The sequence below is a fragment of the Oncorhynchus mykiss genome, chromosome 3, assembly GCF_057628025.1.
Source record: "Oncorhynchus mykiss isolate SJ-2025 chromosome 3, ASM5762802v1, whole genome shotgun sequence".
Lineage (NCBI taxonomy): Eukaryota > Metazoa > Chordata > Actinopteri > Salmoniformes > Salmonidae > Oncorhynchus > Oncorhynchus mykiss.
This window is the reverse complement of record NC_143024.1, coordinates 21,195,001-21,211,985: the sequence shown is the minus strand read 5'-3', so window position 1 is coordinate 21,211,985 and position 16,985 is coordinate 21,195,001. Positions and strand designations below refer to the sequence as shown.

Genomic DNA, 16,985 nt, shown 5'->3' with positions numbered 1-16,985 from the left:
CGGGAGGAGAAAGTAACAAGGCGGGAGGAGAAAGTAACAAGGCGAGAGAAGAAGTAACAAGGCGAGAGAAGAAGTAACAAGGCGAGAGAGGAAGTAACAAGGCGAGAGAGGAAGTAACAAGGCGAGAGAAGAAGTAACAAGGCGAGAGAAGAAGTAACAAGGCGAGAGAAGAAGTAACAAGGCGAGAGAGGAAAGTAACAAGGTGAGAGAGGAAAGTAACAAGGCGAGAGAGGAAAGGAACAAGGCGAGAGAGGAAAGGAACAAGGCGAGAGAAGAAAGGAACAAGGCGAGAGAAGAAGTAACAAGGCGAGAGAAGAAGTAACAAGGCGAGAGAGGAAGTAACAAGGCGAGAGAAGAAGTAACAAGGCGAGAGAAGAAGTAACAAGGCGAGAGAGGAAAGTAACAAGGCGAGAGAGGAAAGTAACAAGGCGAGAGAAGAAGTAACAAGGCGAGAGAGGAAAGGAACAAGGCGAGAGAGGAAAGTAACAAGGCGAGAGAGGAAAGTAACAAGGCGAGAGAAGAAAGTAACAAGGCGAGAGAGGAAAGGAACAAGGCGAGAGAGGAAAGGAACAAGGCGAGAGAGGAAAGGAACAAGGCGAGAGAGGAAAGGAACAAGGCGAGAGAGGAAAGTAACAAGGCGAGAGAAGAAGTAACAAGGCGAGAGAAGAAGTAACAAGGCGAGAGAGGAAAGTAACAAGGCGAGAGAAGAAGTAACAAGGCGAGAGAAGAAGTAACAAGGCGAGAGAGGAAAGGAACAAGGCGAGAGAGGAAAGGAACAAGGCGAGAGAGGAAAGGAACAAGGCGAGAGAGGAAAGTAACAAGGCGAGAGAGGAAAGGAACAAGGCGAGAGAGGAAAGTAACAAGGCGAGAGAAGAAGTAACAAGGCGAGAGAAGAAGTAACAAGGCGAGAGAAGAAGTAGCAAGGCGAGAGAAGAAGTGTGAGGGGAAATCCATCAGAGAATGTGTGTGTTCCCCTCACTGTCTCTCCTGCTCCAGCTGCTCCTCCATGCCGTCCATCTTGGCCTCCAGGGCGGCGACACTGAGCCTGTGTTTTCCCCTGACAGCTCCCTCCATCTCCCCCAGCTTCAGCTTCAGCTCCTTGTTATGCCTCTCCAGAGCCTCCCTGGCCCCCTCAGCCTTCTGGCCCAGGGTCCTCTCTCCCTGCAGCTGCACCGTCAGAGTCTCCACCTGGTGAGGGAGAGGAGACAGAGGGATAGAAAGGGAGATTAAAAACAAGAAAAATTGACAAATGTAAATCGAGTCCCGTATACTGTGTGTGTGTGTGTGTGTGTGTGTCTGTATGTGTGTGTGTGTAGGGGTAAGTGTGTGAGAGTGTGTACCTGAAGTGTAGTCTTCCTGTGTCTCTCGGCCACTAGTTCAGCATTGCTTTGCTCCTCCTCCAACTCCTCCTCCAGCTGAGTGACTCGCGCCTCCAACCTCCGCTTCTCATCACACAGAGCAGACCTGACAACACACACACCGTGAGTAATACACACGCATAATACACAGTAATACACACACCGTGAGTAATACACACACCGTAAGTAATACACACGCATAATACACAGTAATACACACACTGTGAGTAATACACACGCATAATACACAGTAATACACACACCGTGAGTAATACACACGCATAATACACAGTAATACACACACTGTGAGTAATACACACGCATAATACACAGTAATACACACACCGTAAGTAATACACAGTAATACACACACCGCGAGTAATACACACGCATAATACACAGTAATACACACACCGTGAGTAATACACACGCATAATACACAGTAATACACACACCGTGAGTAATACACACGAATAATACACAGTAATACACACACCGTGAGAAATACACACACATAATACACAGTAATACACACACCGTGAGTAATACACACGCATAATACACAGTAATACACACACCGTGAGTAATACACACGCATAATACACAGTAATACACACACTGTGAGTAATACACACACATAATACAAAGTAATACACACACCGTGAGTAATACACACGCATAATACACAGTAATACACACACCGTGAGTAATACATACGCATAATACACACACTGTAAGTAATACACAGTAATACACACACCGTGAGTAATACACACGCATAATACACAGTAATACACACACCGTGAGTAATACACACGCATAATACACAGTAATACACACACCGTGAGTAATACACACACATAATACACAGTAATACACATACCGTGAGTAATACACACGCATAATACACAGTAATACACACACCGCGAGTAATACACACGCATAATACACAGTAATACACACACCGTAAGTAATACACATGCATAATACACAGTAATACACACGCATAATACACAGTAATACACACGCATAATACACAGTAATACACACACCGTGAGTAATACACACGCATAATACACAGTAATACACACACCGTGAGTAATACACGCATAATACACAGTAATACACACACTGTGAGTAATACACACACATAATACAAAGTAATACACACACCGTGAGTAATACACACGCATAATACACAGTAATACACACACCGTGAGTAATACACACGCATAATACACACACCGTAAGTAATACACAGTAATACACACACCGTGAGTAATACACACGCATAATACACAGTAATACACACACCGTGAGTAATACACACGCATAATACACAGTAATACACACACCGTAAGTAATACACAGTAATACACACACCGCGAGTAATACACACGCATAATACACAGTAATACACACACCGTGAGTAATACACACGCATAATACACAGTAATACACACACCGTGAGTAATACACACGAATAATACACAGTAATACACACACCGTGAGTAATACACACACATAATACACAGTAATACACATACCGTGAGTAATACACACGCATAATACACAGTAATACACACACCGCGAGTAATACACACGCATAATACACAGTAATACACACACCGTAAGTAATACACATGCATAATACACAGTAATACACACGCATAATACACAGTAATACACACGCATAATACACAGTAATACACACACCGTAAGTATTACACACAAATAATACACAGTAATACACACGAACAATACACAGTAATACACACACCGTGAGTAATACACTCGCATAATACACAGTAATACACACACCGTGAGTAATACACACGCGTAATACACAGTAATACACACACTGTGAGTAATACACACTCATAATACACAGTAATACACACACATGAGCACACACACATACAGAAAGGAAAATAGAAAGAGAGATACTGACTTCCCGGTAGAGCTGTTGATGATCTCATCAGCCATCTCATCTCTCTCCTGTTGGGCCTGTCTCCTCATCTTCTCAGACACTGATAAATCCTACACACAGAGAGAGAGAGAGAGATAGAGAGAGAAAGAGAGAGACAGACAGAAGGAGAGAGACAGAGAGAGAGAGAAAGAGAGAGAGAGAGAGAGAAAGAGAGAGAAAGAGAGAGAGACAGACAGAAGGAGAGACAGAGAGAGAGAACAAGAGAGGGCGTTAGTATCCTAAAACATAAAAAAAGTTTGTTTTCGCAAATCTCTCACACACACACCAGCACACACACCTCTGTAAGCTGCAGTAACTCTGCCTCCAAGGTCTGCAGGCGCTTCTCTGTGTCTTTTGATTGGACGACCACCTCGTCACGGGCCAGCTTGGACTCATCCAGCTCACGAAGCACCTCCTTCATCTGAACCTGAGAGAGAGCGAAAAGGAGGGTTGATTAAATATGGTTTTCCACAAGGCTCTGTGCTGGGACCCTTACCATTCTCATTATAGCTGTGGTTTATATATCAGTTAACTGCACAGCATCTAATCTCAGACCGAGCAAGCAGCATTAGAAAGAAAGAGAGAAGGGGGGTGTAGCTTACCTGCAGTCTCCGTAGCTGCCTAAGCCCCTCCTCCCTCCCGCGATTGGCTGTCTCCACCTGGGCCTCAGCCTCCTGTAGCTCCGCCTCCAGCTGCTTCTTGACGGACATGGCCTGAGAGCGTTGACTCCTCTCCTCCTCTAGCTGGGTCTCCAACTCCCTCACCTGGGGGGGAAGGAGAGAAAGAGAAGAGGAGAGGAGGGGGGATGGAAAGAAAGGGAACAGCAGAGAAAGAGAGAAGTTTAGCATCTAATCCAAATGAATAACTGTCTCCCCATATTCAGGCTTGATACACTCTTCTTCTTCTCTCTTCTCTCCATACCTGTTTGTTGAGAGACCTCCTCTTCTCCTCCCCTTTCTCCTCCTTGGTGCTGATCTCTCTCTCAAACTGGGCCCTGAGGGCTTGGAGGGTGACCTCGAGCCTCAGCCTGGAGTTCTCCGCCTCCCCCAGCTCCTCCTCCAGCTCCTGGGTCTGAGTGCGCAGGGACTCTGCCTCTGTCTCCAGGGCCCGCCGGGAACGCTCCAACTCATGCACCTGACACAGGAGGAGAGAAATGTGTGAGATACATTTTCACTATGTAATATAAATACACACATTCTCACACACACACACACACACACACACACACACACACACACGTACATTCTTCCCCACGTCATCCTGTTGATTGACTAGTTGTTCCATGTCTATGCGGAGCTGCTTGTTAGATCTCTCCAGCTCGTCCCTCTGATCTTGGGCCTCCTGTAAGTGTGAATGGGAACAATGAAGTATCAACACTCACTATTACTTAGATGAAGATGAAATCAACTTTTTATGCTGATAACTGGATAATAATGTGTGTAGTCACTCCAGTGGTACCTGCAGGGCTCGTGCCAGTGCCAGGGAGCGTGTCTCCTTCTCTCTACTGTCTGCCTCGGCCCTGTCTCTCTCCTCAGCCAGCCGGGCACTCACCGCCTTCTCCTCTGACAGGCACTGAGGGGGCAAAGGGCAGGGGTTACATCACGGTTACCTCTCACATTTAACCTCTAACCCCTGAACTCTGACCTGGTCAAACTTCTTCTGCCTCTTCTCCAGGGTGGTGCAGTTCTGTCTCTCTCTCTGCAGGGCCAGGGTCATGTCCTCTATCTCCTCCCTCAGCCTCTCCCTCTGTCGCTCCACGCGTTCTTTCTCCTCCTCCTTCTGTCGTTCTCTCTGGACGGCCTGGTCTAGGTCTCTCTGCAGTTTCCTGCGCGTCTCCTCTCCTGCCTCCACCGCCCCATTCACCTCCTCCGACTGCCTCCGCAACTCAGCCAGCTAGAGAGGGAGAGCGGGAGAGAGGGAGTGATGGTGAGGAGGAAGATAGACTTACTGTAGAAGACAACTCAACATGTGTTATATTATAATCTAGAGGAAAGGTTTTTTACACAATGATGATTACCTGCTGAGTGTGAGTCTGTATCTGCCTGGAGAGATCCTTGGCTCTCTCCTCTTCCTCCTCCACTCTCTCCATCAGTCCATTCCTCTCCTCCTCCAGAGCTCTCACCCTGGAGCCCAGAGCAAGCTTCTGACGAGTCTCATCCTGAAGTAGCTCCTGAGAATGAAAGCAGGAAAGTGATCACGCTCTCCGTAGCCGATGTGAGTAAGACCTTTAAACTGGTCAACATTCACAAGGCCGCAGGGCCAGATGTATTACCAGGACGTGTACTCCGAGCATGATCTGACCAACTTTCTAGTGTCTCACTGACCACCATAGTCCCTGTGCCCAAGTGTCTCACTGACCACCATAGTCCCTGTGCCCAAGTGTCTCACTGACCACCATAGTCCCTGTGCCCCAGTGTCTCCATGACCACCATAGTCTCTGTGCCCAAGTGTCTCCCTGACCACCATAGTCCCTGTGCCCAAGTGTCTCACTGACCACCATAGTCCCTGTGCCCAAGTCTCTCACTGACCACCATAGTCCCTGTGCCCAAGTGTCTCCCTGACCACCATAGTCCCTGTGCCCAAGTGTCTCACTGACCACCATAGTCCCTGTGCCAAGTCTCTCCCTGACCACCATAGTCCCTGTGCCCAAGTCTCTCCCTGACCACCATAGTCCCTGTGCCCAAGTCTCTCCCTGACCACCATAGTCCCTGTGCCCAAGTCTCTCCCTGACCACCATAGTCCCTGTGCCCAAGTGTCTCCCTGACCACCATAGTCCCTGTGCCCAAGTGTCTCACTGACCACCATAGTCCCTGTGCCCAAGTGTCTCACTGACCACCATAGTCCCTGTGCCCAAGTCTCTCCCTGACCACCATAGTCCCTGTGCCAAAGTGTCTCCCTGACCACCATAGTCCCTGTGCCCAAGTGTCTCCCTGACCACCATAGTCCCTGTGCCCAAGTGCCTCCCTGACCACTATAGTCCCTGTGCCCAAGTGTCTCACTGACCACCATAGTCCCTGTGCCCAAGTGTCTCACTGACCACCACAGTCCCTGTGCCCAAGTCTCTCCCTGACCACCATAGTCCCTGTGCCAAAGTGTCTCCCTGACCACCATAGTCCCTGTGCCCAAGTCTCTCCCTGACCACCATAGTCCCTGTGCCAAAGTGTCTCCCTGACCACCATAGTCCCTGTGCCCAAGTGTCTCCCTGACCACCATAGTCCCTGTGCCAAGTGTCTCACTGACCACCATAGTCCCTGTGCCCAAGTCTCTCCCTGACCACCATAGTCCCTGTGCCCAAGTCTCTCCCTGACCACCATAGTCCCTGTGCCCAAATGCCTCCCTGACCACCATAGTCCCTGTGCCCAAGTGTCTCCCTGACCACCATAGTCCCTGTGCCCAAGTCTCTCCCTGACCACCATAGTCCCTGTGCCCAAGTCTCTCCCTGACCACCATAGTCCCTGTGCCCAAGTGTCTCCCTGACCACAATAGTCCCTGTGCTCAAGTGTCTCCCTGACCACCATAGTCCCTGTGCCCAAGTGTCTCACTGACCACCATAGTCCCTGTGCCCAAGTGTCTCACTGACCACCATAGTCCCTGTGCCCAAGTGTCTCCCTGACCACCATAGTCCCTGTGCCCAAGTGTCTCACTGACCACCATAGTCCCTGTGCCCAAGTGTCTCACTGACCACCATAGTCCCTGTGCCCAAGTCTCTCCCTGACCACCATAGTCCCTGTGCCAAAGTGTCTCCCTGACCACCATAGTCCCTGTGCCCAAGTGTCTCCCTGACCACCATAGTCCCTGTGCCCAAGTGCCTCCCTGACCACTATAGTCCCTGTGCCCAAGTGTCTCACTGACCACCATAGTCCCTGTGCCCAAGTGTCTCACTGACCACCACAGTCCCTGTGCCCAAGTCTCTCCCTGACCACCATAGTCCCTGTGCCAAAGTGTCTCCCTGACCACCATAGTCCCTGTGCCCAAGTCTCTCCCTGACCACCATAGTCCCTGTGCCAAAGTGTCTCCCTGACCACCATAGTCCCTGTGCCCAAGTGTCTCCCTGACCACCATAGTCCCTGTGCCCAAGTGTCTCCCTGACCACCATAGTCCCTGTGCCCAAATGCCTCCCTGACCACTATAGTCCCTGTGCCCAAGTGTCTCACTGACCACCATAGTCCCTGTGCCCAAGTCTCTCACTGACCACCATAGTCCCTGTGCCCAAGTGCCTCCCTGACGACCATAGTCCCTGTGCCCAAGTCTCTCCCTGACCACCATAGTCCCTGTGCCCAAGTCTCTCCCTGACCACCATAGTCCCTGTGCCCAAGAGTCTCACTGACCACCATAGTCCCTGTGCCAAGTGTCTCACTGACCACCATAGTCCCTGTGCCCAAGTTTCTCCCTGACCACCATAGTCCCTGTGCCCAAGTGTCTCCCTGACCACCATAGTCCCTGTGCCCAAGTGTCTCCCTGACCACCATAGTCTCTGTGCCCAAGTGCCTCCCTGACCACCATAGTCCCTGTGCCCAAGTGTCTCCCTGACCACCATAGTCCATGTGCTCAAGTGTCTCCCTGACCACCATAGTCCCTGTACTCAAGTGTCTCCCTGACCACCATAGTCCCTGTGCCCAAGTGTCTCCCTGACCACAATAGTCCCTGTGCTCAAGTGTCTCCCTGACCACCATAGTCCCTGTGCCCAAGTGTCTCACTGACCACCATAGTCCCTGTGCCCAAGTGTCTCACTGACCACCATAGTCCCTGTGCCAAGTGTCTCACTGACCACCATAGTCCCTGTGCCCCAGTGTCTCCCTGACCACCATAGTCCCTGTGCCCAAGTCTCTCCCTGACCACCATAGTCCCTGTGCCCAAGTCTCTCCCTGACCACCATAGTCCCTGTGCCCAAGAGTCTCACTGACCACCATAGTCCCTGTGCCAAGTGTCTCACTGACCACCATAGTCCCTGTGCCAAGTGTCTCACTGACCACCATAGTCCCTGTGCCCAAGTTTCTCCCTGACCACCATAGTCCCTGTGCCCAAGTGTCTCCCTGACCACCATAGTCCCTGTGCCCAAGTGTCTCCCTGACCACCATAGTCCCTGTGCCCAAGTCTCTCCCTGACCACCATAGTCCCTGTGCCCAAGTGTCTTACTGACCACCATAGTCTCTGTGCCCAAGTGCCTCCCTGACCACCATAGTCCCTGTGCCCAAGTGTCTCCCTGACCACCATAGTCCCTGTGCTCAAGTGTCTCCCTGACCACCATAGTCCCTGTACTCAAGTGTCTCCCTGACCACCATAGTCCCTGTGCCCAAGTGTCTCCCTGACCACAATAGTCCCTGTGCTCAAGTGTCTCCCTGACCACCATAGTCCCTGTGCCCAAGTGTCTCACTGACCACCATAGTCCCTGTGCCCAAGTGTCTCACTGACCACCATAGTCCCTGTGCCCAAGTGTCTCCCTGACCACCATAGTCCCTGTGCCCCAGTGTCTCCCTGACCACCATAGTCCCTGTGCCCCAGTGTCTCCCTGACCACCATAGTCCCTGTGCCCAAGTGCCTCCCTGACCACTATAGTCCCTGTGCCCAAGTGTCTCACTGACCACCATAGTCCCTGTGCCCAAGTGTCTCACTGACCACCATAGTCCCTGTGCCCAAGTCTCTCACTGACCACCATAGTCCCTGTGCCCAAGTGCCTCCCTGACGACCATAGTCCCTGTGCCCAAGTCTCTCCCTGACCACCATAGTCCCTGTGCCCAAGTCTCTCCCTGACCACCATAGTCCCTGTGCCCAAGAGTCTCACTGACCACCATAGTCCCTGTGCCAAGTGTCTCACTGACCACCATAGTCCCTGTGCCCAAGTTTCTCCCTGACCACCATAGTCCCTGTGCCCAAGTCTCTCCCTGACCACCATAGTCCCTGTGCCCAAGTGTCTCCCTGACCACCATAGTCCCTGTGCCCAAGTGTCTCCCTGACCACCATAGTCCCTGTGCCCCAGTGTCTCCCTGACCACTATAGTCCCTGTGCCCAAGTCTCTCACTGACCACCATAGTCCCTGTGCCCAAGTCTCTCCCTGACCACAATAGTCCCTGTGCTCAAGTGTCTCCCTGACCACCATAGTCCCTGTGCCCAAGTGTCTCACTGACCACCATAGTCCCTGTGCCCAAGTGTCTCCCTGACCACCATAGTCCCTGTGCCCAAGTGCCTCCCTGACCACTATAGTCCCTGTGCCCAAGTCTCTCACTGACCACCATAGTCCCTGTGCCCAAGTGCCTCCCTGACCACCATAGTCCCTGTGCCCAAGTGTCTCCCTAACCACCATAGTCCCTGTGCCCAAGTGCCTCCCTGACCACCATAGTCCCTGTGCCCAAGTGCCTCCCTGACCACTATAGTCCCTGTGCCCAAGTGTCTCACTGACCACCATAGTCCCTCTGCCCAAGTGTCTCACTGACCACCATAGTCTCTGTGCCCAAGTGTCTCCCTGACCACCATAGTCCCTGTGCCCAAGTGTCTCCATGACCACCATAGTCCCTGTGCCCAAGAAGATCAAGGTAACCTGCCTAAATGACTACTGACCTGTAGTACTCACATCTGTAGCCATGAAAGTGCTTTGAAAGGCTGGTCATGGCTCACATCAACACCATCATACCAGAAACCCTAGACCCACTCCAATTTGCATACCGCCCCAACAGATCCACAAATGACGCAATCTCTATTGCTCTATTGCACTCAACACTTCCCTTTCCCACCTGGACAAAAGGAACATCAATGCTGTTCATCGACTACAGCTCAGCCTTCAACACCATAGTGTCCACAAAGCTCATCACTAAGCTAAGGACCCTGGGACCAAACACCTACCTCTGCAACTGGATCCTAGACTTACTGACAGGCCGCCCCCAGGTGGTAAGGGTAGGAAACAACACATCTGCCACGCTGATCCTCAACACAGGGACCCCTCAGGGGTGCGTGCTTAGTCCCCTCCTGTACACCCTGTTCACTCATGACTGTGTGGCCAAGCACGACTCCAACACCATCATTAAGTCTTCCGTTGACACAAAAGTGGTAGGCCTGAACACCGACAACAATGAGACAGCCTATAGGGAGGAGGTCAGTGTGGTGCCAGGACAACAACCTCTCCTTCAACGTGATCAAGACAAATGAGATGATTGTGGACTTGTGGACGAGCAGGCCCCCATTCTCATTGACGGTGGAGCAGGTTGAGAGTTTCAAGTTCCTTGGTGTCCACTTCACCAACAAACTAACATGGTCCAAGCACATCAAGACAGTCGTGAAGGGGGCACGACAAAACCTATTCCCCCTCAGGAGACTGAAAAGATTTGGCATGGGTCCTCAGATCCTCAAAAAGTTCCACAGCAGCACCATCGAGAGCATCCTGACTGGTTGCATCACCGCCTGGTATGGTAACTGCTAGGCCTCCAACAATGCGCTACAGAGGGTAGTGCGTACGGCCCAGTACATCACTGGGGCCAAGCTTCCTGCCATCTAGGATTTCTAGGAAGGCCCTAAAAATTGCCAAAGACTCCAGCCACCCTAGTCATAGACTGTTCTCTCTGCTACCGCACGGCAAGTGGTACCGGAGCACCAAGTCTAGGTCCAAAAGGCTTCTTAACAGCTTCTACCCCCATAAGACTGCTAAACAGCTAATCAAATGGCTACCTGGACTATTTGCATTGACCCCCCCTTTTTTACGCTGCTGCTACTCTCTGTTTATAATCTATGCATCGTCACTTTACCTCTACCTACATGTACATATTACCTCAATTACCTCGACTAACCTGTACCCCTGCAGATTAACTCGGTACCGGTACCCCCTGTATATAGCCACACTATTGTTATTTTATTGTTGTTCTTTTATTTGTTACTTTAGTTTATTTACAAAATATTTTTCTTAACTCTTATTTTTCTTAAAACTGCATTGTTGGTTTAGGGCTTGTAAGCATTTCACTGTAAGGTCTACCTACACCTGTTGTATTAAGCATTTCACAGTAAGGTCTACTACACCTGTTGTATTCTGTGCATGTGACAAATAACATTTGATTTGATATCAACATGGAAGTGGTTAAAAACAGAGGATGAAGGAGTTGGCAGTGTGTGTGTATGTGTGTGTGTGTGTGTGTGTGTGTGTACCTGAGCGTCGTGGAGCTGGCTCTCCAGGCTGCTGACCTCCTTGTTGAGACGGAGCGACTTGGAGTCAGAGGAGGAGAGAGAACTAGAGAGGGTCTCCATCTCAGACTGTAGCTTGTGCAGTCGCTCCTCTCTCTCCTCTCTCTCTCTGTCGGCCTGTGCGAGGCGTGCGGTCAGCTCCTGGAGTTGGCCCTCTGCCCTCTTGCGGCCCCTCTCACTCTCCATGCGGCCCCCCTGCAGGGACTTCAGCTCTGAGGCCAAGCTCACCCTCTCGTCCTCTAATAGAGTCTTGGCCTTCTCTAGGGACTGACGGGCCTGGGGAAACCATATAACATCAGGAATTACTACATACATACCATATGCATAGAAACACTATGTTACAGACGTCTCAGTGACCAGTCTACAGAGAGAGAATAACATGCAGGAGTCACTACCGATACTGTACTGAGGGAATAACACACGCAATATGCAGAGAGTCACTGCATAGGCTACATTCTGTGTTTGACTCACCCGCTTGCTGTTGTCCAGTTGTTCCTGCAAGTTGTCTATGGCAGAGCAGTGCTTGACTCTGAGCTCTGAGAGCTGGGCCTCGTGACGTCTCGTCTCCCCCTCAACACACCTCTGGAGCTCCCCCAGCTCTGCCTCTCTACGAGACCTGAGTTCCTGCTGGGCCGCCGTGGTGTCCAGTGTGTCTTCCAGCTCTGTCCTCAAGGCCTCCAGCTCCTCCCCCAGGTCTCTCCTCTGTTTCTCTGCCCTCTCTCTCATCCCTCGTTCATTTTCCACTTCCTCCTTCAGCTCTGACACCTGAGACATGGCCTCTCTCAGAGCCCTCTGAGCCTCAGTCCTTCGTGCACCCTCCTCCTCCAACCTGGGAGAAAGAGAGAGAGAAGTCAAATATGGTGTTCCGCAAGGCACTGTGCTGGAACCATTTTGATTACCATTATCAAGAGAGAAAGCAGTTTTGTAACACTATGCAAATGAGGGGTTTGATATTTCCACTCTTCTCAAGGTGTGTGAATATACAGTATAGACTTCCTCTCACCTCCCCTGTAGGGTTGTGATATCTTTCTCTCTCTGAGCCAGGGTGCCCCTGAGTTCAGCGGACAGTAGTCCCAGGTCAGAGAGCTGCTCCTGGGCTTCCACGGCTTCTCCCTCCATCCTCCTCCTCCACTTCTCCTGCTCCAGACGACCCTGCTCCTCACGCTTCAACCGATCTACAGGAGCGAGGGGGAAGAAGAGAAAGAAAATAGAAAATAATTAACACTAGGACAAGATTCTGAAACAGTGTTGAGTGTGCAGCAAGTTCATCAAATGTATGCCATAATGTTAAGTATGCATAACAAGTGCCATCAGTTAGGAACAAGCTTTACCTTCCAGGTCAGCAATGACTGCTTCCTGTTTGTTTTTCAGTTTGTTGAGACTCTTGGTCTTCTCCTCTTCCTCAGTCAGTGAGTCTGTCACCTCATTCAACCTCTCCTCCAGATGCTTCTTCTCCTGAGAGACAGAGACAACATGGATAAATGAAGTTCCAGCTGAGTGAACCCTGGGTTAGGCAGCTTCTATAAAGCCCTTCAGTCCTGTCCAGCTGAGTGAACCCTGGGTAGGTCAGCTTCTATAAAGCCCTTCAGTCCTGTCCAGCTGAGTGAACCCTGGGTAGGTCAGCTTCTATAAAGCCCTTCTGTCCTGTCCAGCTGAGTAAACCCTGGGTTAGTCAGCTTCTATAAAGCCCTTCAGTCCTGTCCAGCTGAGTGAACCCTGGGTTAGTAAGCTTCTATAAAGCCCTTCAGTCCTGTCCAGCTGAGTAAACCCTGGGTAGGTCAGCTTCTATAAAGCCCTTCAGTCCTGTCCAGCTGAGTGAACCCTGGGTAGGTCAGCTTCTACCTTGGGTTGTGCCGTGGCGGAGATCTTTGTGGGCTATACTCAGCCTTGTCTCAGGATGGTAAGTTGGTGGTTGAAGATATCCCTCTAGTGGTGTGGGGGCTGTGCTTTGGCAAAGTCCTTCCTTCCTGTTTGGCAAAGTCCTTCCTGTTTGGCAAAGTCTTCCTGTTTGTCCCTGTATCATCGGATGGGGCCACAGTGTCTCCTGACCCCTCCTGTCTCAGCCTCCAGTGTTTATGCTGCAGTAGTTTATGTGTCAAGGGGCTAGGGTCAGTTTGTTATATCTAGAGTACTTCTCCTGTCTTATCCGGTAAGTCTGCTCTCTCTAATTTTCTCTTTCTCTCTCTCTGAGGACCTGAGCCGTAGGACCATGCCTCAGAACTACCTGGCATGATGACTCCTTGCTGTCCCCAGTCCACCTGGCCGTGCTGATGCTCCAGTTTCAACTGTTCTGGAATCCTGACCTGTTCACCGGACGTGCTACCTGTCCCAGACCTATTATTAGACCATGCTGGTCATTTATGAACATTTGAACATCTTGGCCAAGTTCTGTTATAATCTCCACCCGGAGATTGGCCTTTCTAGGGAGTTTTTCCTAGACACCGGGCTTCTACACCTGCATTGCTTGCTGTTTGGGGTTTTAGGCTGGGTTTCTGTACAGCACTTTGAGATATCAGCTGATGTACGAAGGGCTATATAAATACATTTGATTTGATTCTATAAAGCCCTTCAATCCTGTCCAGTTGAGTGAACCCTGGGTAGGTCAGCTTCTATAAAGCCCTTCAGTCCTGTCCAGCTGAGTCAACCCTGGGTAGGTCAGCTTCTATAAAGCCCTTCAGTCCTGTCCAGTTGAGTGAACCCTGGGTAGGTCAGCTTCTATAAAGCCCTTCAGTCCTGTCCAGTTGAGTGAACCCTGGGTAGGTCAGCTTCTATAAAGTCCTTCAGTCCTGTCCAGGATGAGGTAAGTGTTCCAGTTAAATGCGGTCCAGGGTTTATACTGTAGCCAGTGTAACTATGGTTACCTTGCTGAGGCGGTCTCTCTGTTCTCCAGTGCTCAGCATCTCTGTCTCCAGACTCTTGACCTTGGTCTCCAGGGTAACCTTCTCCAACTGGAGGCGCTGTCTGGCCGACTCCTCCTCCTCCAACTGCTCCTCCAGATCCTGAGGAGAAGAGGGAGAGGGGATGAGAGGAGGAGAGGAGAGGGGGGAGGAGAGGAGGAGAGAGAGGGAAATGGGAGGAGAGAAGGAGGGAGAGGGGAGGAGAGAGAGGGAAAGGGGAGGAGAGAAGAAGGGAGAGAGGAGGAGAGAGGGGAGGAGTGACAGAACATTAGAGAGAATGAGAGATCCCGTTATTCAGCAGAGCCTCTCATCTAAAGTTCCAAAACAATGCTGCTCTCTTCCTCATTATCATGTGCTTCATGTCCCCTTCTCTGTCTTCCACTCTCCCACTGTCCTGTACCGTCACGTGCTGCTGCATCTTCTTCTTCTCATTGGTCATCTGAACGCCCCTCTCCTCCTCCTCCTCCAATCGTCCCTCCAGCTCCCCCAGGATTTCCTCCAACTCCTGCTTCCTGCTGACCAGTCTGGCCCTCATCTCCTCCGCCTCAGCAAACAGCTCCGCCTCCGCCTGCAGCTGGTCTGTCAGCACCGCCTTCTCCTCCATCAGCTAGGAACCAGGAATGAGAGGGGAGAAAGGGACAGGGAGGTAAGTGTTCTGGTCTCTCTACCTGCTGATGCTTTATTATCAGATGAGACAGACAGACAGACAGACAGACAGACAGACAGACAGACAGACAGACAGACAGACAGACAGACAGACAGACAGACAGACAGACAGACAGACAGACAGACAGACAGACAGACAGACAGATACACCTCCAGAGAGATAGATAGATACTCCTCCAGATAGATAGACAGATAGACCTCCAGATAGATAGATAGATAGACCTCCAGATAGATAGATAGATAGACCTCCAGATAGATAGATAGATAAACCTCCAGATAGATAGATTGATAAACCTCCAGATAGATAGATAGACCTCCAGATAGATAGATAAACCTCCAGATAGATAAACCTCCAGACAGATAGATAGATATACACCTCCAGAGAGATAGATAGATACACCTCCAGATAGATAGATAGATAAACCTCCAGATAGATAGATAAACCTCCAGATAGATAGATTGATAAACCTCCAGATAGATAGATTGATAAACCTCCAGATAGATAGATAGACCTCCAGATAGATAGATAAACCTCCAGATAGATAAACCTCCAGACAGATAGATAGATATACACCTCCAGAGAGATAGATAGATACACCTCCAGATAGATAGACCTCCAGATAGATAGATAAACCTCCAGATAGATAGATACACCTCCAGATAGATAGATAGACCTCCAGATAGATAGATAGACCTCCAGATAGATAGATAGATAGACCTCCAGATAGATAGATAGATAGATAGACCTCCAGATAGATAGACAGAGAAACCTCCAGATAGATAGATAGATATACCTCCAGATAGATACATAGAGAAACCTTCAGATAGATAGATAGAGAAAGGGTGTGTTACCTGTATGTGTTTCTTGTCCAGATCAGTGTAGTCCTGTTCCACTCTGGTCAGGTTGTCTTTGGCATTCTTAAGCTCCGCCTCCCGCACCTGGATCTCCTCGTCCTGACGAGTCACCTGCAGCAGAGGCTTCACCTGGGAGGCACGGGTCAGAGGTCACAGGTTAGGTCACATACAGTGGGGCAAAAAAGTATTTAGTCAGCCACCAATTGTGCAAGTTCTCCAACTTAAAAAGATGAGAGAGGCCTGTAATTTTCATCATAGGTACACTTCAACTACGACAGACAAAATGAGGGAAAAAAATCCAGAAAATCCCATTGTAGGATTTTAAATGAATTTATTTGCAAATTATGGTGGAAAATAAGTATTTGGTCACCTACAAACAAGCAAGATTTCTGGCTCTCACAGACCTGTAACTTCTTCTTTAAGAGGCTCCTCTGTCCTCCACTCGTTACCTGTATTAATGGCACCTGTTTGAACTTGTTATCAGTATAAAAGACACTTGTCCACAACCTCAAACAGTCACACTCCAAACTCCACTATGGCCAAGACCAAAGAGCTGTCAAAGGACACCAGAAACAAAATTGTAGACCTGCACCAGGCTGGGAAGACTGAATCTGCAATAGGTAAGCAGCTTGGTTTGAAGAAATCAACTGTGGGAGCAATTATTAGGAAATGGAAGACATACAAGACCACTGATAATCTCACTCGATCTAGGGCTCCACGCAAGATCTCACCCCGTGGGGTCAAAATGATCACAAGAACGGTGAGCAAAAATCCCAGAACCACACGGGGGGACCTAGTGAATGACCTGCAGAGAGCTGGGACCAAAGTAACAAAGCCTACCATCAGTAACACACTACGCCGCCAGGGACTCAAATCCTGCAGTGCCAGACGTGTGTCCCTGCTTAAGCCAGTACATGTCCAGGCCCGTCTGAAGTTTGCTAGAGAGCATTTGGATAATCCAGAAGAAGATTGGGAGAATATCATATGGTCAGATGAAACTAAAATAGAACTTTTTGGAAAAACTCAACTCGTCGTGTTTGGAGGACAAAGAATGCTGAGTTGCATCCAAAGAACACC

General features: G+C 49.9%; 1 protein-coding gene across 19 annotated transcripts in view; it reads right to left on the bottom strand.

Annotated features, from left to right (window-relative positions):
* LOC110508601 (uncharacterized) overlaps positions 1–16,985 on the bottom strand; it is a 111,253-nt gene that overhangs the window by 8,190 nt on the left and 86,078 nt on the right. For all 19 annotated transcript variants that reach the window (XM_036968296.2, XM_090224423.1, XM_090224429.1 and 16 more), the window contains 17 exons: positions 15,906–16,037; positions 14,788–14,994; positions 14,352–14,489; positions 12,822–12,945; positions 12,494–12,665; positions 11,962–12,319; positions 11,455–11,766; positions 5,345–5,497; positions 4,972–5,220; positions 4,786–4,899; positions 4,570–4,668; positions 4,249–4,461; positions 3,930–4,091; positions 3,626–3,754; positions 3,310–3,398; positions 1,341–1,464; positions 980–1,188 (listed from right to left, as the gene is read on the bottom strand). In XM_036968296.2, the coding sequence (XP_036824191.1) occupies positions 980–1,188; positions 1,341–1,464; positions 3,310–3,398; positions 3,626–3,754; positions 3,930–4,091; positions 4,249–4,461; positions 4,570–4,668; positions 4,786–4,899; positions 4,972–5,220; positions 5,345–5,497; positions 11,455–11,766; positions 11,962–12,319; positions 12,494–12,665; positions 12,822–12,945; positions 14,352–14,489; positions 14,788–14,994; positions 15,906–16,037 (2,984 nt within the window). The remainder of the gene's footprint in view (positions 1–979; positions 1,189–1,340; positions 1,465–3,309; positions 3,399–3,625; positions 3,755–3,929; positions 4,092–4,248; positions 4,462–4,569; positions 4,669–4,785; positions 4,900–4,971; positions 5,221–5,344; positions 5,498–11,454; positions 11,767–11,961; positions 12,320–12,493; positions 12,666–12,821; positions 12,946–14,351; positions 14,490–14,787; positions 14,995–15,905; positions 16,038–16,985) is intronic.